Source organism: Carlito syrichta, unplaced genomic scaffold (assembly GCF_000164805.1).
Source record: "Carlito syrichta isolate Samal-C Ts95f unplaced genomic scaffold, Tarsius_syrichta-2.0.1 Scaffold123411, whole genome shotgun sequence".
Classification (NCBI taxonomy): domain Eukaryota; kingdom Metazoa; phylum Chordata; class Mammalia; order Primates; family Tarsiidae; genus Carlito; species Carlito syrichta.
This window is the reverse complement of record NW_007067507.1, coordinates 67,844-87,696: the sequence shown is the minus strand read 5'-3', so window position 1 is coordinate 87,696 and position 19,853 is coordinate 67,844. Positions and strand designations below refer to the sequence as shown.

Sequence of the window (19,853 nt, the reverse complement as noted above, 5' to 3'; positions counted from 1 at the left end):
GGTCTCGCCAAGTTGCCCAGGCGGGTCTCGAACCCGCGGGCTCAGGCAATCTGCTCACCTCGGCCTCCCAAAGCGCTGGGATGACAGGCTGAGCCACTGAGCCCGCCCTCTCCCTCTTTCTCACGCTGCCGTGTCTTGCTCTCCAGGCAGCTAGTGTCTTGCTTTTGTCATTCAAGCTTTGTCTTGGACATCGTTCCATGCCAACACATTCTTTTTTTCACAGCTGCTTCCCTCTCTACCCCCCCGCAGAATTTTAAACTCATCCTGAACACCAAGGACTTCCCTCCTTGGTCCAAGTCAAATGTCTGCGGCTGTGATTTTCCCTTCTCCATGAGTCTGGTCCCTGGGGACCTGGGGACGCGGAGGCTTGGGTCTCCTCCTCACTCGGGGTCAGGTTTCTGACATGATGGGGTGAGGGCCCTGGCCCCCGCTAGAGAAGGGGCAGCCAGACCAGACCATGCAGCAAGGCGCTTGCCAAGGAGTTGCCATCCTGCGGGCCCTTTAGGCAAACACGAGAGCCCTTTTTCTAGAATGGTGAGTCACACACCTTGTTGGGTTGAACAGTCCCACTTGGATGCAGCTGCCTCCTTTCCTCCCAGCTGTGGGTTTATTTGCTTCCTCCTCTGAAGAGGTGAGGTAAGGTGTTGTTCTTGGAGGAAGGCAGCCAGAGTGGATGGAGACCGGCCCGTGGGAGCCGCTGCCAGAGGATGAGTCTGCAGTGGGCGGGGGCGGCGGCCCCCGGGCGGAGCAGACGCATCTGAGCCCGCGTGGGGTCCGGCTGCCCTGCTGGCTGGCTCTGGGACCCTCTGACAGTTGCCGCACAGAGGAGAGACCTGTGCCCTCAGAGCCAGTGAGCTGGGCTTGTCTCCTTGCCACTGGAGACCTGGTGAGTCGTTGGGCTTCATGGAGACTTAGGCTCCTCAGGTGGAAAGAGAGGATGAAAACAAATCCCTACAGGCTTGCAGTGAGCATTCAATGAGGCGATAGAGGAGATCGTTATCTTGGTGGTCAAACACTGCCCAGTTGACCCGTTGATCATTAACTTTTCTGCATCAAATGAAGACGTCGAGGTGACCTCGCCTCGAGTGCCCAACTAGCAGTTTGGAGTCCTGTCCCCGGACCTCCCTGAGCCTCAGTTTCCCCTCCTGCGGAGCGGCTGGAGTGGGATCGGGACTGACAGGGTTCTCGTCCTTCCCACAGGGCCTGGCTGCCTGCCCCGCCCACGCGAGGGAGCTCCGGGCTGCTTCCCTCCGGTCTCCGGTCTGCGCCCAGCTCCAGGACGGGCAGGCCTTCTGGCAAAGGCTGCCCCCGAGACGCCTGCGGATGCTCGTCTATTCCTGCCTCCTCGGAAGCATGGCACCCACAGGCTTCCAGGACCAACCGTAGACCCGAGTCCCAGGGGCCCCCCGTGACTCACAAAACAGTCCCCCTGGGCTCCGGCACCCCCCAGCCTCCAAGGCCAGCTTCCATCCAGCAGATGCCTTCGGGGGCCCCACCCCCACCCCCACCCAGATGAGGCCGGGCCAAGGCAGGACCCAGCCGTGCTCTTCACCAAGTCCACCGCCTCCCCGGTCCGGCCGCCAGGACAAACCGTAGGATGTCTGTGCCCCAGATCCGCGTAGAGGAAGCGGGCGGGGAGGAGGGGGCCGGAGCCGTGGCGCCGCCCGACGACCACCTCCGGAGCCTGAAGGCCCTCACCGAGAAGCTGCGGCTGGAGACCCGCAGGCCCTCCTACCTGGAATGGCAGGCCCGGCTGGAAGGGCAGACGTGGCCCTTCCCACGGCCGGCGGCGACCGTGGGGCCAGAGACGAGCTTGGCGCAGGAGGCGCGTGGGGCGGAGGAGCCCTTACTGCCGCCGAGAGAGCCCAGGCAGCATCCCTGCCCGGCCAGGAGTGCCAGCCCGGGCCCCGGGCCCCAGTCTGCCGGCAAGCTGGAAGGCTTTGAGAGCATCGATGAAGCTATAGCCTGGCTCAGGAAGGAACTGGTGAGTGGCACCCTCCCCTGTGCCCCCAGAAAAGAGGGGATGCCGCTTTCTCTGTCTTTCTGCCTCTCTGTCTTTGTCTCTGTGTCGCTGTCTTTCCTCTCTGACTCCTCTCCCCCGTCGTGTGCTCCTTCCCCAATCCCTACCCTCAGGTGCACATCTGAAACTCTCCCATGAGAAGGGCAGACCTCGTTTTTCTGAGGTTTCAGGGGACCTGTGTGCCAATCAGCCCCTAATCACAGACACGAACGGAGGAAGCGTGTTGCCCAGTTAACGTGTCCCCTCCCTCCCCTGGACACCATCCCAGCACTGGAGGGTCGTAAACTTCTCCCTGAACTGCTGAGGGGGTCCTGGAGTGTAACCGGCCCCTCCCTTCTCCCAGGAGCCTCCCCACCCTGCCGTCTGCCCCAGCTGCCTGCCGCCCCCACCCCCATTCCCCCTGTGGCCACTCATTCTGCAAGTGAGTGGCCGGTCCCCCCGCGCCAGGGGCTAGCTGGATGGCAAAGCCTCTTAGGGGGCGGCCAGGTGTGGCAATGCAGGGGCGCAGTGTGGACCGTGCTCCATTAATAAGGAGTTATGCGAGGAGCCGCCCAGGGCCGGCAGGACGGGTCCTGCCTGGGGAGAAGCTTTGTGAGGAGGCTGAGTAGGAGTGCGCCCAAAGCCAGGGTGGGGACAGGCGTTCCAGGTGTGAACAAAGGGCATGTGTGTTGGAGCTGGGACGGCAGCGTGACCATTCTGCCCACGGCAAAGCAGATTCCCATCAGGAATGCCTCCTGCCCGATGCTGTACAGCCTAAGGCAGGGGTGGGGGCGGAGCTGAGTGTCCTGTCCCTCCTCTCGTCCCCCCTTGCCCCTGAGTGGGGATGGGGGGAGCAGCTGGTGTCTGTCATGGCGGCTTCTTGGCAGCGACGGGCATGAGGCCACCCCTCCCCCAGGTCTCAACCTTGCCCCACGCTGAGGCCCGGGTGACACCTGTTTGCCGAGGCAGGGCACTGGGGACATGGGTGAGCCAGTGGTCATGGGCCAGCTGTCCTGCAGAGCCGGCTATCACTCTTGGGCCACCAAGTCGGCAGAGACCCGCTTGGTTTGTTTGGCAGAATCCTGAAAAATAACTCCCCACTGGGGCCTGGAACTGGAATAAGTCACTGGGGTTCGAGGTGGGAAGGGGCTTGGGGACTCTGGTATCTGATGAACTGGAAACCTTTTGGGTTTTAATCCTCGACATTGAGAATGCTTCTCAGAACACACTGTTCCATCGTGTCTGTCTTCAGCAGCCGGAGCGGGTGTGCCACTGTCGGCTTTCAGAGAAGACAGGGCACCTGTGATTTCGCTGTGCGTCCCTGCGGTCCTCTGTCACCACTGGGTGCCCCTGGTGGCAGAGGGGTGTGAGAGGTTAGGGGAGATGGACATGTAGGGTCCGAGCAGCTCCCGGGCTGCTTTTCAAATTCCTGAAGCTGAACTGCTTTGATGTGTGTCCATAAAGAGGAACAAAAAAATCCCTGTTGGTCAAGGATGCAGTGTGTTGGCTTTGGGTTCATTTGAGATCTCACTGCTTCTGGGGGCTGAGGATTTCATATTCTGGGTCTGGAAGTGGGGGCTAGTCTGCCCCTGCCTCCTATCAGGCCAGCTGAAAAGCAGAGTGACTGATCTTGGCTTACTTCCAAGGAAGGATCTTGACAGCTCCCTCAGGAGTCAGCTCTCCCTGTCAGCTTTGGAGGAAATGACAGTCACTCCTGATGTCCCTGGGGACCTGCAGGTAGATGAGATTTTCCTCAGCCTCTGAGTGAAATTAAAGAAGGATGCCTCCTCTGTGTGTAAACCAGTAGGGAGATCCCTGGAGCTTGTCCTGATCATCCTTTAGACAGAGAGGTGCCTCTTACCTGGCTGTGTACTAGAACCACCTGGGCAGCTTTTAAATCTCCCGAAACCTGGACCACACCCCAGACTGAGCAAATGAACATCTGGAGGGTCATACTTAGCATCTGTGGTGGGTTGTTTTGTTTGTTTGTTTGTTTTGAGTCAGGGTCTTGCTCTGCGACCCAGGCTGGAGTGCAGCGGCAGGATCACGGCTCACCACAACCTTGACTTCCCAGGCTCAGGCAATCCTTCCTCCTCTGCCTCCTAAGTTGCCAGGACTACAGGTGTGCCGTTCCTCCTCACACCACCACACCTGGCTAATTAAAAAAAAATTTTTTTTTGTAGAGATAAGTTCTTGCTATGTTGCCTGGGCTGGTCTCAAAAGCCTGGGCTCAAGTGAGCCTCCTGCCTCAGCCTCCCAAAGTGCTGGGTGTGAGCCATTGCACCTGGCCCATCCATGGTTTTTAAGGCTCCCACATGCTCCATGGTGCATCCTGGACTGAGAGCCACGGCCTTGGATCTATGGGTCATGCTCATGTCTCCTGCCAGGACCCTCAACAGCACAGGGTGTCCTGCCCAGGGTGTGCTGGTCAGAGTAGGGGAGGCAGGCCAGGCTGGGAAACAGCCTTGGGCGTGTGCAGAGCCGTGCTCCAGGGGCCCACAGCGGAGCGGAAATTGTCAGGCCTGACTTGGCCACCAAAGGCTGTCTCATATAGGTCAAGGGTATATTCACATTATTAATGCTTTCTATCTGCAGAACACTTTCCACTCTCCCGGTGGGTCATAATGATCATTATTCTAGTGCGGTTTGTCACTAACTGGGGCTTACCATGTGCCAGGCACTTCGCACGCATTACTCACCTCTTCTAATTGCCCTGTCACCTTCTGGTACCCCCATTTCCCAGAAGAGAAAACAGGCTCAGAGAGGAATACAGCAGTACGTGAGAAAGTCAGCATTTGAACCCCTAGCCCACCTGGTCACATGGACAGTGCTCTGCTGAGCTGCCACATGACATGGCATCCTCCACAAGCAATCCATTTTGCTGTTGGATTCCGAAAAATGTAAATTCGCAAAGACATCAGCAGTCCATAGGGTGCCTGCAGGACAGGGCAGAGAGAGACAGGGTTGGATGAGAGGGTTCCAGCGTCATCCCATTATCTCTGATTCTTACCACAAAACTAGGCAATTGCTGCTATTGTCTCCTTTTGCAGATGATAAACTGAGGGCTGTAGCAGTCAGATGCCCTGCCTAGGCTGATAGGACTAGTAAGAGGCAGAGCCCGGGCTCAAACTCAGTCCAGAAGAGAGAGAGAGAGGGCGAGAGGGAGGAAGTGGGCTGGCACGGTGGCTTGACTCAGAGGGCCCTGTTGGGTATGCTCAAAGATCAGTGGCCAGGCGGCTTTACGTTCAGAGAAATTGCTCTGGCTGCAGGGTAGAGAAGCTCTCAGAGCAGTGACTTCCAAACTCTAATGTATGTGCAGAGTGCCAGGTTGAAATGAAGATTCTGGTCCCTTTGATCTGGGATGGGGTCTGTGGTTTGGATTTCCAGTGAGCTCTAAAGCGACCATACACTGCTGGTGCTTGAGTCACACTTTGAGTTTCACCGAATGAATGGTGGACAAGGCTGGACGCGGTGGCTCATGCCTGCAATCCTAGCACTTTGGGAGGCTGAGGTGGAATGATCGCTTGAGCTGGGCAACACAGTGAGACCTCGTCTCTACAAAAAAAATCAAAAATTAGCCCTGTGTGGCAGCACAAGCCTGTAGCTCCATCTACTCCGGAGGCTGAGGCAGGAAGATCTCCTGAGCCCGGGAGGTCAAGGCTGCGGTGAGTTGTGATCGTGCCACTGTACTCTAGCCTGAGAGAAAGAGTGAGACTTCAACTAAAAAAAAGAAAGGTGGGCAAGACTGGATCAGGAAACCAAGAAGGGACCTCAGAGGGCAGACCCAGGGATCCCCAAGCGACTCTGAGCCTGTCTCTGTCCTAACTGCCTGTGTGGTTCAGGGCTCAGTCGGCAGGTGTGCCTCGGCGAATGACCTCACAGCATCCCACACCAAAGGGTCCAAGAACCACATTCATTCGGAAGATGGCAGCTCTGAGGCCCAAGGCAGCCCAGGCGCAGCCAGGCAGGTAGGCAGGACATGCAATTCTGCCTGCTCAGGGATTAGACCGCAGTAAAGGCAACTTGTAAAACCCTTGACTGGATTGGAAACAGAAATCAGCATTTGGACAACAAGAACATTGTCCAGTTTTTCAGTTTCAGTCAAAACACAAAACTTACTGCCGTGGACTTCCAACTCCATCTTCTGCTCACTCGCTTTTAACCTAAAAGTGGTTTGCATAACCTTTGTTGCGTTTTAAGCACAGGATCAGTCTTCCCTGCTGACTTGTTAGGCTCGAGTGTTCGTCACTTCTTCTTATGTGGGCAAGGAACGAGACTGGAAGTCTGTAATTTCAATCACGGGGATGTTTTCCCTGCACAAAGCCAGAGACCCAATTTGATGGGAGTTTTGACCCTGGAGAGTACAGTCCCTCACCTGCTCTCTGACCACCTAGCAGCTCTCCCAGGAGGCAGTGGTCAGTGTCACCCCGTTCGGAGGCAGGCCACGCTGGGTCTGGAAGTGGGGGCTGACCTGCCCCTGACTCCTTAACAGACCAGCTGAAAGACAGAGCGACTGATCTTGACTTACTTCCAAGGAAGGATCCCGACAGCTCCCTCAGGGGTCAGCTCTCCCTCTCAGCTTTGGAGGAAATGACAGTCACTCCTGATGCCCCCCCCAGGGGGGACCTGCAGGTAGATGAAATTTTCCTCCAGGCTAATGCACGGGGTGAAGGTGAAGATCCTCAAAGCCTCTTAGTGTGACTCCTCCCGCTGAGAAGGCCTAACCTTGGGCTCCCAGGTGGGCTTAGAGAGGTGCCGCCCTCTGGCTGCAACAGGCATGGATGTGGCCTCTGCACTGGAGGCCTTGGGGGCCCCCCGCCCCCCCCCAACTCCTGCAGGCTGCGATCCAATCTCGATGTTCCCTGGACATCGAGACTCAGGGTTCAGCGAAGTGGCCGTTGTGCGGTTGCTGGTTCTGTGTTGCCGGAGGATCACAGCCTCCAATGCTCCATCTTCCAGGTACCCTCCGCAGATAGCCGAATGGCCTGGGGTGGGGCAGGGCAGTGCTTCAGGAAAGGGCCGAGCCAGAAAGGGCACAACCCCAGATCTGTAAGGGGGAGGGTCTCTGCCCTCTGGCTGCACCCGGAATGTGGAACGTCTTGCACGCGCCTCTCACGGGGCCTTGGTCAGCCAGCCAGGGCCCAGCCCAGGCCCTCAGCATCAATCAGCACAAGAGAAAAGGGGCCCTCCTCTCTGCCATCTCTCTTCAGTCGCGCCCAGAAGTTCCCCTCGCCAACTTGGAAGGTGGAGAAAGGGAACCGCAAAGTCTTCCGCTTGGGCTCTGTGCTGCCAACACTAGAAACAAAGCATCCTGGCTTCCTCCTGGGTTGGCTTCGTGGTGAGAAGCCCCGGGCGCTGGCAGATGTTTTTCTTTTCGTGTCACGCAGGTGTTTGATTCCCATAGACAGAGCTCTAAGAAGGTGTTTATAGTTGTTAGCAAAAGGGAAAAGAAACCTGAAAAGTTTTAATCATTTCGGGCCTGCTGTGGCAGGTGTCCTGTCGGCTGGGACCCAGCTGGCCCCGGCAGGCCACAGCACAGTTTCAAGGCAGGAGACCCCTCTGGTTAACCCTCTCTTGCCCATGCCACCTGTGTTTACAGGACTCTGGTATGTCCCAGCGTCAGCTCTTGGAGGCCAGGATTATCCACATCTGCCGAATGGTGTGGCCCAATGACGGGTCAGATCACCAAGCATCTTCTGAGGGGTGTGAGGTGAGAGCTGTGGGGATACAGCCATGTTAATAACTCCATCTAGAGGGCATTTGGGGGTTCTCAAAGCGCTTTCTTTCTTTTCTTTTTCTTTCTTTTTTTTTTTTTTTTTTTTTTTGAGTTGGAATCTCACTCTGTCACCCAGGCTGGAGGGCAGTGGCACAGCCCTCTGCAGCCTTGACCTGCTGGGCTCAGGCGATCCTTCCAAGTGACTGGAGCTACAGGCATGCACCACCATGCCTGGCTAATTTTTTGATTTATCATAGAGATGAGGTCTCACCAAGTGGCCCAGGCTGGTCTTGAACCTGTGAGCTCAGGCAATCCTCTCACCTCGGCCTCCCAAAGTACTGGGATGGTAGGCGTGAACCACCACGCCAGGCCATCCCAAAGCACTTTCACATACAGTACCCTGTGAGAAGGCTTGGAAGTGTGTGCTCTACCCATTTTACAGAGGAGAAGATGAAGCTGAGAAAAATTACAGGCCCAAGGGAAGGGAGGTTAAGCAACTTAAGGCCATGTGCAAGGTGTGGCTAAACCACAACACAGACCCGCTTCCCTTACTCTGGATCCAGACGCATCAAATGTTCAGTCCAAGGAGTCAGGAGCTGTCAAAAAGCCTGTTTAAGCCCTACTCATTTCACAACAGGGGCTTAGAAATGGCCCCGAGAGTTGCTAGTGCCCACCCGTCAGCAGGAACTGGGAAGCCATGCTGTGTTGTGAGAAGGATCGTCACTTGCTGGGAGCCATCCGGCGAGGTACTGGCCGGGCTGGTGTTTGGTTCACAAGAGAGCGTCTAGTCCAGGCACCTGTTTGCTTTAAGTCTTCTCCGCATAGCTTGGGGCTTTTGGCCAGTCTGGCGCCAGCAGCCCACAGGAGGAAGACTCCTGTTCTCCTAGAGGTATCAAAGAACTGATAAAGGAAGGTACCAGCAAAGGAGATACATTAAAACCTCAGTGACCTTTAGTTCTAGGTGGTAATAGTATTCATTCGCCTTCTCTAGAGTTTCCAAAATTTCTAAAATGGAAATAAGTATGATTAAAGGGAAAACAGTGTTAAAATAAAAGACCAAAGAAAAAACCAGTACCAGGCTCTTCTCTGTCTTGCCAGTGTAATTGGTACACATTCCTTGCCTTGTAATCAACACATTCTTAATCAGGCATAGGCTCTCCTAGAATAAGCTAAAAACGAGGCCTCTGGTCCCCAGGAAAGCCCACTCAATGTGACAGATGATGAGGTGGATGGGAACTGCTGGCCAGTGAGCCTTGGAGACCCTGAATCAGATGGTGCTGTCTGCAGGAGAAAGAAGGGAGGAGAAGCCTCCAGGTTGTCCCTCACTGGAATAACCACACGAGGTGACCCTGGGGCTGGACAAGGCGGACGGGGCTCCTTCATCCTGTCCCCTGTCCAGTGAGTGCCTGGCTTTGGTGCTGGAGTGCGGGGGCCCAGGGGAGTGGGACAGGGCCCCTGTCTTTGTGGCGTTCCCCCTCTGAGGGGGAGACAGGCACAAAACAGCGGCACAGGGTGACACAACTATGTCAGGGTGCGAGAAGTATAGTTCCCAAGTGCTCTGGGAGCTGAAGACTTAGTGGTCACTACGCAGTTGCGGTAGATGATGAAATGAACCGAAGGGAAATGTACAGATTCCTCACTTTCTCACCAGCTGGATCCACACCTGTAAGCGGGACTGCCCTTAGGTTTCTGCTGATTTCCCCTTCACGTTTCTCCTATGCTAACTGGAACCCCATTCCTCTGGTGGGCTCCTCCCCTTCATAATAACTACACGCCCCAGTATTGGGGAGCAGCTCTGAGGCGAGGCACCCTGGCATTTGCTAGATGTGCAGATTTGCGCCCTCCATGGAGATTCAGATTCCCTAAATCTAGGGGGGTGTTGGGGGGTGTTTAGCAAGTGCCCGCAGGCGATTCTAATGCAGTGGGCCCGTGAACTGCTCCTGGGTGGAGAGGAAGCGGTGTCACACTCGTAATTAGATCAGACTTCAAGTTCCACCATGTTCTAGTTGAGTGACTCTGGGAAAAATCCTCCTTGGTTTTGTCATTGTAAACATGCAGATAATAAGTCCCTCCCTGGCAGGGTGCCACAAAGGAAGCACGAGAAACGATGAGAAGCTTAGGGGGGTGCATACCTCCCAGGCTCCTGGAATGGTCAGGTCTGCACTGTGCACGTGTATATGAGCGGCGCCAGTTAATACCCCCAGCAGTCTCTCCAGGGGGGCACGATTACAGTCCCCATTTTACAGATGAGAAAACAGATTCAGACCCTTGCCCATGATCTCCCAGCAGAGCAGGAATTTGAACTCAGGTCTGCTCAACCTCTGACCCCTGCGTGGATCTGGGATTCCCAATGTCATAGGCCGCTTCAAGGGCCTCCGCCCAGCACGTGAAGGCCAAAGTGTCTGTTCTTCCCAAGGAGACAGGCGCACTTGGGAGCACAAAATGGCCTCAAATGGGACTAGAGGGTGAGGCAGAAAATAGATTTGTTTCACCTCCCTTCGGAGGCACAGGAACGGAGCTGTAGAAACCGCAGGTGCCCAGGAAACCTAACGACTCCTCGGCGCTCCAGTCCTGCGGTCACTCACTCTTGCTCTTGGCCGGTGGGCCTGCTGACACCTCCAAAGTGACGCCTGCCCAGCGTCCGGTGTGAAGCTCCCACTCTATCAGTTCCCAGGCTGCAGAGCCTAGAACCCAAGAAAAGTCTGGAAGCCCCAACAGCAGTACCCCAGGGGTCTTCCAAAGTCTCTCCAGCACTGCTTCCAGATGACAGCTGCCACTTTGGCTAAAGCTTTTCATTACACTTGATGAAGCCCCAAGTCCTGCCTGTGGATGGCTAGGGCATCCTGCACATGGAAGGCGAGGATCGTGCAGGGAGGATGGTGGCAGAGCAGGAAGGCAGTCCCTGTTGGGGTGTCTCCTTTCCCTCCACCCATGCCCAGAGACACCCCAGCAGAGTGACGCAGCACCCAGAGGCAAGGGAGCCCAGCCCTTCCGGAAGGTCTGGCTTGGGCCCAGAGGGAACGGCAGCTCCGTGGCTGGAGCTCCAGCGTCCTGGCAAGAGCAGCAGTCCTGGGACTGGCTGTTTGGCCTCCCAAGGACCCCACTTGCTCTTCAGGGAAGTTGGGGGAGCTCTGGCCCTTCTCATGTCCAAGTTAGGGATGCCCCTGACTGGGAGGCTCCCCTGATTCCAGCCCAAGTCTGAAGTGCATGTTGGGTGGCCCGCAGTGAAAGAGACATCGTCCCACTGACCCCCCTGCCATGTTTGGTGAGATGTGAAGGGCGACACAGATGTCAGGGGTAAGGGAGTGCCCAGAAAGGGTGGGGGAAGCTTGAGTTGGTGGCCAGCCCTGCACCAGACACTGGGGAGCACAGAAGGGTCGTCCAGGGACCCTGCATCAGGAACTCCAGTCACCTGGGAGGACAGATGAGCATCGTATGGGAAGTACCTTATGCTTTTCTCTGTGGTTCTGATCATGACAATGGGATAAAGTGGAGCTTGTATTTATGGAACTCCATGAACTGTACCAAGTTTCTTAATGTGTATTTGTTTAATTCTCTTAATAAGGGAGTATATTCTACCTGTTTGTTGTTCAGTTCATTACTGTTAATAACTTAATGATGTGCCCATTGAACAGATAAGGGAATTGAGGCTCAGGTAGGGTGCTGTGCAGGGGGCATCACCCGTGAGTCCTGGAGAAGGACTTGGAACCCAGGCAGTGACTCTGTCTGCTCTAGCCCGTGGGTTCAAGACCCGCCTGGGCAACTTGGCGAGACCTCATCTCTACAATACATTAAAAAATCAGCCGGGTGTGGTAGCGCACGCCAGTAGTTCCAGCTACTTGGAAGGCTGAGGCGGAAGGATTTCCGGGGCCCAGCAGGTTGAGTCTGCAGTGGCCAGGAGCGGCCACTGCACTCCAGTGTGGGCAACAGAGTGGGATTCCAACTCAAAAATTAAAAAAATAAAAATAAAAATAAATAAAAGCTTCAGGCTATTTTAGATGTATAGATATCAGTCCCTGGGACCTAAGAAAGTATTCAAGCAGCTCTCATTGGCAATTAGGAATCGAGGTATTTGCTTCCCTCGAATGCAGAGATCACTCAGTACTTTAGACCAAGCAAGCGAACACAAAGCAGGGGGCCAGGGATGCCAAGTAAGGATGCAGATTCTCCAGGTTTCCACAAAAATGCTGTTGCTCCCACATGCTACGAGGGCCTTTGGCAGAGAACAGACACTCTTTCCTTTCGCCAGTGGGCCGAGACCTGCTTCTTTGGCCCCTCGCCTTTGTTTTTTTGTTTGTTTGTTTGTTTTGTTTTGTTTTGTTTGAGTTGGAGTCTCACTCTGTCAGGTATGGTGGCCGCTCCCGGCTACCACAACCTCGACCTGCTGGGCTCCGGCGATCCTTCTGCCGCAGCCTTCCAAGTAGCCGGAATTACAGGCATGCACTACCATGCCTGGCTGATTTTTTTATTTTATTGTAGAGATAAGGTCTCGCTGCCCAGGCGGGTCTCGAACCCGCGGGCTCAGGCAATCCACTCCCTTCAGCGGCCCCTCGCCTTTAGCCCGCCCTGGAGAGGCCGTTCTGCCGCCCAGGCCACCTGTCAGCGTCTCGTCGGCTCTCTGTGCCACTCAGGCTAAAGAAGGCCCCACCGAGATGGCTCTTGAACTGGCCACCAACGCCTGCGTCCATGCCTGCTGTGGCTCGGCTGACCCACCACCCCTGTTTGCCCAGACCGAGAAGATTCCCAGGATTGGGATTCTCAGAGCTAAATAGGAAGGCCTTGGGAAAACTGAGTCCCAAATTTGCAGACTTTGTTGTTTTTAAATGTTAGTAAAATATGTATAATATAAAAGTTACCATTTTCTTTTTTTTCTTTTTTTCTTTTGAGTCAGACGTCAGAGTCTCACTCTGTTGCCCAGGCTGGAGTGCAGTGACTCGCTCACAGCTACTGCTGCCTCGAGCTCCTGGGCTCAGGCAGTCCTTCTGCCTCAGCCAACTAGTAGCTGGAACTAGAGGCAAGTGCCACCACGCCTAGCTGATTTTTTAATTTATTGTGGAGACGAGGGCTCGCCAAGTTGCCCAGGCTGCTCTCGAGCCCCTGGTCTTAGGCAATCCTCTCGCCTTCTCCCCAAGTGCTGGGATGACAGGCTGAGCCACCGTGCCCGGCCAAATTGACCATTTTTACCACTTCCGGTGTACAGTTTCTTAAGTACATTCACAGTTATGCAACCATCAAACCATCCGTCTCAGAACCGCATCTTCCCAAACTAAAGCTTTGTGCTCACTCACCACTCACTCCCCATCCGCCCTTCTCCCAGCCTCTGGCAACCCCCATTCTCCTCTCTCTCATTCTCTCTGTGAATTTGACTCCTCTGGGACCCTCAGCTAAGTGGAATTGCATAGCATCTGTCCTTTTGTGAATGACTTATTTCACTTAGCAGGATGTCCGCAAGGTTCCGCCCTGTTGTAGCCTGGGTCTGCATCACCTTCTTTTTTGAGGTTGAGTCATATTCCACTTTATGGAGAGGTCACCTTGTGTGTATCCATCCACAGAAGGACACTGGGTGGGTCCACCTTTGAGCGATTAAGTCACGCTGCCGTGAACGTGGTGTACACACGCCTGTTCCAGCCCTTACCCTCGCTTGCTTCAGGTTTGGATCCAAAGTGAGACTGCTGGTCCTATGGTAATTCTGTGGAATTTCTGAGGTCCTGCCTTGCTGTTTTCCACACCCTGACTGCAGCCTTTGTTTCCATTCCACCCAGCGCAGAGGCAGGGCGCTGCTCCTCTTCTGACTCCCTGGGAAAAGCGCTGGGTCTGAAGAGGCCCCAGCCACTGGGGCAGGAGGTGTTTCTGTTCCCTGAGCTTCCTCAACTGACCATCTCGGACTTTTCCTCTCTGGCCCTTCCCCCAGAGCCCTGGTCTTCCTCTCCTCCAGCCTCCTCCCCAAGCCCTCACCTCCCTAAGTGATGCTGGAAAGCAAGGAACTCCCTCTCCCCCTCCTGCAGAGCCACTGAATTACTGTCTTTAGTTACTTAATCCTGCCCTTGGGGTTCACCTTCTATCTCAAGTAACAACCCAGCTCTCTTTAAAAGCATTCTTGCTGGGCTCGGTGGCTCAGCCTGTAATCCCAGCACTTTGGGAGGCTGAGTGCCTGAGCCCACGGGTTCGAGACCAGCCCGGGCAACTTGGCAAGACCTTGTCTCTACAATAAATAAAAAAAAAATTAGCTGGGCATGGTGGTGTACGCCTGTAGTTCCAGCCACTTGGAAGGCTGAGGCAGAAGATCACCAGAGCCCAGCAGGTTGACACTGGGGTGGCCATGAGTATGCCACAGCACTCCGGCCTGGGCAACAGAGTGAGACTCTGACTCAAAAAAAAAAAAAAAAAAAAAAAAAAGCATTCTTAGCTGGGTACTGTGGCTTACACCCGTAATCCCAACACTTTGGGAGGTGAAAGTAAAAAGGATTGCCTGAGCCCAGAGGCTCGAGACCAGCCTGGGCAACTTGGCAAGAGCTCATCTCGACAATAACTTTAAAAATTAGCCAGGCATGGTGATGTGCACCTGTGTTCCAGCTACTTGGAAGGCTGAGGTGGAAGGATCCCTGAGCCCAGCCGGTCGAGACTGCAGTAGCCATGATTGTGCCACTGCACTCCATCCTCAGTGGGAGTGAGACTTTGACTCAAAAAAAAAAAAAAGCATTCTTGTTTGCTTCAGAAAAAAATCAAACATATGTCAGCTACAGCCAAGCACGTATCACAAGCACAGCTCCTTCAAAGGGCACCCACTGTCACCACCCTTCCTTTCTTTCACACCTGATGGGGACACACCCCTTCCCCATAAGGCACTGGCAGCCCCTGACCAGTGACACCTCTCCTCCCCTCACTGAATGCAATGCCCTAATTATGGGATTGCGGGAATAACAGGTTGTACTTCTGAGAACCCAGCAAGTGTCTTTGTTCCCAGAGAGACAACCGGCCCCCCTGGGAGGTGATTGGAAATCCACACGTCCTACAGTGGAGTTTTTGCCAGGGATAGCATTAAATCCACACTGAGAGTTGAGTCACTCGGGCAGCTTCTCAGGCTCTTTAATGAGGGCTTGGACCTGGGAGAGCCTGTCTGGGTTCCACATCCTGGGCCTTGGCCTGGGAGAAAGGACTTGAGCCGTGCGGAGCCTCTTGCCTTACTTGGTTCATCTTTCCTGGCATGTTATTTGTTGTCTATTTACTTCCCACAGTCCTAGGAAAGTGAAGAGTCATCCCTTTTTCTGTAGATGAGGAGACAGAAGTTCAAAGAGCGTGAGTGATTTGCCCAAAGCCACCCAGTGAGAAGGAGTGGAGTCAGTGTGAACCGGGGTTCTAAACAGAGCTGAGAATATCCCACATCTGTCACCTCCAGGCCCGACTCACCTCTGGTAGACAGGAGCTAGGGAATGCCCCCGCTGGCTCTAGGCTCGGACAGGCCCGGGTAGGTCTGAGTGCCCCTGTTTACAGGCTGGCTGGTCCGGCATAGTTCCTTAACTCTTTTTTTTTCTTTTTTTGAGAGACAGGGTCTGTCTCTCACTCAGTCAGGAGTGCAATGACATGATCGTAACTCACTACAGCCTTCCCAGTAGGTGGGACCGCAAACACATGCCAACACACCTCACTTTTTTTAACTTTTTGCAGAGACAGAGTCTCACTATGGTTTGCAGGCTGGTCTTGAGCTCCAGGCCTCAAGCTATCTTCCTGCCTCGGCCTCCCAAAGGGTTGGAATTCTAAGCAGGAACTACCATGCCCAGCCTTCTTGATTTCGGGAGTCGGTTTCCTCATTCGTAGGACAGACAGGATCAATGCCTATGGTCTAGAGACGTGGGGAGACACAGTGAGACAACATAAGCAAACTGCATGGAGAGTATGGCCCGCAGTCAGGGCTGAGGTGTCATTACTGCCTCCGAGGGACCCCTTGGCAGAGCTTGAAGAGAAACAGGAGGGGGACTCCAGCCCCAGTCAGACCTGCTCTCCTGAACCATCGCCAGCCTCTGCACCTTCTCAGCCACTGCCTTCTCCTTACTCCAAGCAGGATCAGCCAAGACATATGTTCCTGACTAATTTCTAAAAAGGTTAATCTACAAAAAGCCTCCTAGCCATATGAGCCTGGAGGACACCATGCTGCGTGGAAGAAGCCCGTCACAAAAGGACTGTGTGATTCCACTTGGACGAGATCCCCGGAGGAGTCAAATCCATAGAGATAGTAAATGTTGTGCTGGGAGTGGGGAGTTAGCGTTTAGTGGGTGTAGAGTTTCATTACAGTCTGGGGAGATGGATGGTGGTGATTGTAGCTTGACGGCCTGAATGGACTTGCTGCCAAATGCTGAAAGAAGAGGGTCAATTTTATATCCTACAGGTTCAAAAAAATCCAAAAAAAAATTCTGGAAAAAAAAAAAATTAAGCCTCTTAGCCCTGGACTTTCCGCTCAGGTTTCTTCCGAGGCTGCGGGAACGCGTGTGGATTTGGCTTGATTCCTGCAGTGTTGCCTCTTAATTGGGGCTCAAGTTAGCATTTCTGGCATAAGGTCACCCTTGCAAAATGCCCGTGTGGCCCCCAGAGCTGCTGAACACAGGCCCAGCGCAGCCAGGTCCTTGCAGCCGTGGCGCAGACCTTGTTTCTTGGAGGGTGAGATGATCTGGTTGCTTTGTAATCAGGGGTCCCGATGCAATGTGTGTTCCGAATGTCTGAATGTTGTGTCACCACATCTGGCTTTTTTTTTTGGATACGAAGTCTGGCTATGTTTCCCAGGCTGGTCTTGAAGTCCTGGCTTCAAGCGATTCTCCTGCCTTGGCCCCTCAAGGTGCTGGAATTACAGTCACGAGCCAGCAGGCCCAATGAAACTATGGTTTTAGTTCTCTTTTTTACCCTTATGCAGAATCGAGTGTGTCTGAGCTGAATGAGCGTGTGAGGTGATTCTACCCAGGCAGCCTTTGTCCAGTCAAAGGAAGCAGGACTTGTGGCACTTTGTCATGCCTCTTTCCGGCTCTGAAGGGTCTTTCTGTGTTTTAATTTTAGATTCAAAGGGTACATGGGCAGGTCTGTTACATGATATATTTTTTTTGAGCGATGCTGAGATTTGGACTTTTGTTGAATCTGTCACCCAGGTAGTGAAACATGGTTAGGTACCCAATAGGTTGTTTTTCAACCCTTGCCCTCCCTCTTCCTCCCCTGTGTGGGGGTCCCCAGTATCCGTTGTTCCCATCTGATGGGTCTTAAAGCCTAAATTGTTCTCTGACTCTTGACTGGCTCAATGGGCCATAGAAAAAAATTGCCTTTCCCCCTCCCTCACTGAGATGTACCCACACAGGCTCATTTCACAGATACTCTCAGGCAGCTAGTCAAACCTGAAATTCTCCAACTTTCAAGATCTTTTCAGCCAGGCATGGTGGCTCCCACCTGTAATCCCAGTACTTTGGGAGGTGGAGGCAAGAGGATTGCCTGAGGCCAGGGGATTGAGACCAGCCTGGGCAACTTGGTGAGACGTTGTCTCTAAATAAACCAAAAGACTAGCTGGTCATGGTGGCACACTCCAGTAGTTCCAGCTACTTGGAAAGTCAAGGCAGAAGGGTTGTCTGAACACAGCAGGTCAAGACTGTGGTGGCTGTGAGCATGCCACTACACTCCAGCTTGGGCGACAGAGACTCCTACTCAAAAAAATAGAAAAGTTTGCTTTCAGAGCAAAGATCCAATTCCTGGAACCAAAACTCAAATATAAACCACAGGGGTTTCCAGTTCTTCAAAGAAATCTATTATCAAATTCCAGAACACTCCAGAGAAATGGCACATGCACAACTCCGAGGACTGGGTTGAACACGCAGTAGACGTGAGCAGGCACAGTCTTTCAGGCAGGGGTGATCCCCGTCCTCCAGAAGGGTTCAGGCAGCACCAAGCAAATTGCCAGGCGCCCCGTGGCAGCCTGACTTCACTAATCCGCCACCATTCTAGGTCCACTGCATTGCCGACTGGTAGTCAAGCTGAGTCGAGATCCCCTCGGAGTGAAAAGCCAGCTAATGAATTGAGGCAATGAACTTGAACGCCAATGTTGCCTTGAAATACCTTGCTGGCCCTTAAGCAAGACTTTCTGTCTCAGATTTTCCTCATCTATGAGATCAGGTGAAAAGAGATCTGCAGAAGAGCATAACGATACACCAGAGAGAAAAAGAGCATTGAAGGGCTCTTCTAACTGGTTTTTCGACCTCACACCGTGCTCTGTTCCAAGCCTAACGGGAGGAGTGATTTGCCCTCACCTGCAGAAACCACAGGGAGGCTCCTTCTGGAATCCCACGGTCCGTTTCTCTAAATCAGTTTGGTTCCAAGCACCAGGTAAACAACATAACTGAGTATGTTGCAAAAATACTACAACAATAACCAAGTGTCGGCAGAGGAATGATGAGAGGAATCGGGTCTCGAGGCAAGGAGGAGGGCTGGCGGCCTGTCTCAGGGATCAAGTATTGCTGGCAAAAAACGGTCCAAGCCTGGAGATCCCGTTTTCCAGCCCCTTTCAGCCACATCGCATCTGTGAAACCGAGAGCCGCACTTGAAGCCCTCTGAGCCCCAGCGACTTGGCCTATAAAGTACTGACCCAGACTGCCCCCTTGGTACCTCCGGGGTAGCTGTGAGGGCCCGGCAAGGTCAAACAGGTAGATGGATTTGGGAAACTGAACGCGAGCCAGGTGAGGAGTTACCATCACCCTCGGCTGGCTCCATCCGCCGCACCCGGCTCTTCCTCCAGAGGCAGAAGAACTCAGCCATCTGTCACTGGGGTCCTGGAGTCTGACTGTCTGGGTTTCTCACCCGGCTCAGCCATCAGTGAGCTCTGTAAGCTGACATGGCCCCTTATGTGTGCCCTCCTCTGTGAGCTGGAGGTGATGACGGTGATGTCACTTCACAGATTGTAGTGCCACTTAACTGTTGCATGTTAATAGACCCAAAGAGCTTAGAACTGTGTTTCACAGTAAAACATCCGGTGCGTATTAGCCTGTTTTTGTTTGGCTCTTTTGAAACTTTATTAAGAAGTACTTCAGGCAGGCTGAGTGCGATGGTGCACACCTGTAATCCCGGCACTTTGGGAGGCTGAGGCAGGAGGATCCCTGGAGGCCAGGAGTTTGAGACCAGCCTGGGCAGCATAGTGAGACTCCCATCTCAGAAGGAAAGGAAGGAAGGAAGGGAGGGAGGGAAGGAAGGAAAGAAAGAAAAAGAAAGAAAGAAAAAGGAAGGAAGGAAGGAAAGAAAGAAAGAAAGAAAGAAAGAAAGAAAGAAAGAAAGAAAGAAAGAAAGAAAGAAAGAAAGAAAGAAAAAGAAAGAAAGAAAGAAAAGAAAGAGAAAAGGAAAAAGAGAGGAAGCTGCAATGAGTTATGATTGTGGCACACTCTAGCCTGGGCAACAGAGTGAGACCCTTTCTGTCTCAAAATATGTATACAGGGGGTGCCAAAAAGTGTATGCACATTTTAAGTATGACATTCGCTCAAAAGATAGCATTAATCAAAGGAACACTAGTGTCACCACGAGACAGGCAGGACAGTCAAAGAAAATGTCAGCAGCATGGTTGAGTGAACATCATACTACCCATTGCTACCATAATTTAATTCAACTCCAAAAAGTAATACATAGATGATATCTCTTAAAATGCACCCCCGTATATATTTGGCGCCGTGTATATCTATTCCAGGCGTTGTAAAAGGTTTAGAGAACACTACAACAGCGTGGTGCCCCTCAGTCCGGGGCGTACAACGCCGCCATCGCCGTCGAGACCCCCGCACACCTCCCCCACCACAGTCCCTCCTCCCCACTTAGAGGCAGCCATGTTCCTGCGTGTGCTCCTTGTCGTCCCGGGCCTTTCTTGGTGCCCTCACTCCATCTGGATGTGTCTCCAAACAACGAGAAGGAGCTGGAAGCGTCCTTCAGCCAGGTCCAACGTCACCTCTATCGCAAGGATGCAGACCGGTCCCTGGCCGAGGACTGAGAGAGCGCCCCGCGTTTGCCACCTCCCTGGCCGCTCTTTCCACCTCCCTGAGTGGGGCAGGGCTGATGGTTCCGGATGGACCGACTGGCGATCCCAGGTGTCAGTCAGGGCTCCTGCCGTGGGGTCTGCGCGTGTCAGAGGGTCTGGCG

The 19,853-nt window shown here is 53.7% G+C and overlaps 1 protein-coding gene across 1 annotated transcript in view; it reads left to right on the top strand.

Annotated features, from left to right (window-relative positions):
- Window positions 1-1,597: 1,597 nt before the first annotated feature.
- Window positions 1,598-19,853, top strand: part of FAM167A (family with sequence similarity 167 member A) — an 18,543-nt gene continuing 287 nt past the window's right edge. Inside the window, exon 1 of the mRNA XM_008048410.1 lies at window positions 1,598-1,984. Coding sequence (XP_008046601.1) covers window positions 1,598-1,984 — 387 coding nt within the window. The remainder of the gene's footprint in view (window positions 1,985-19,853) is intronic.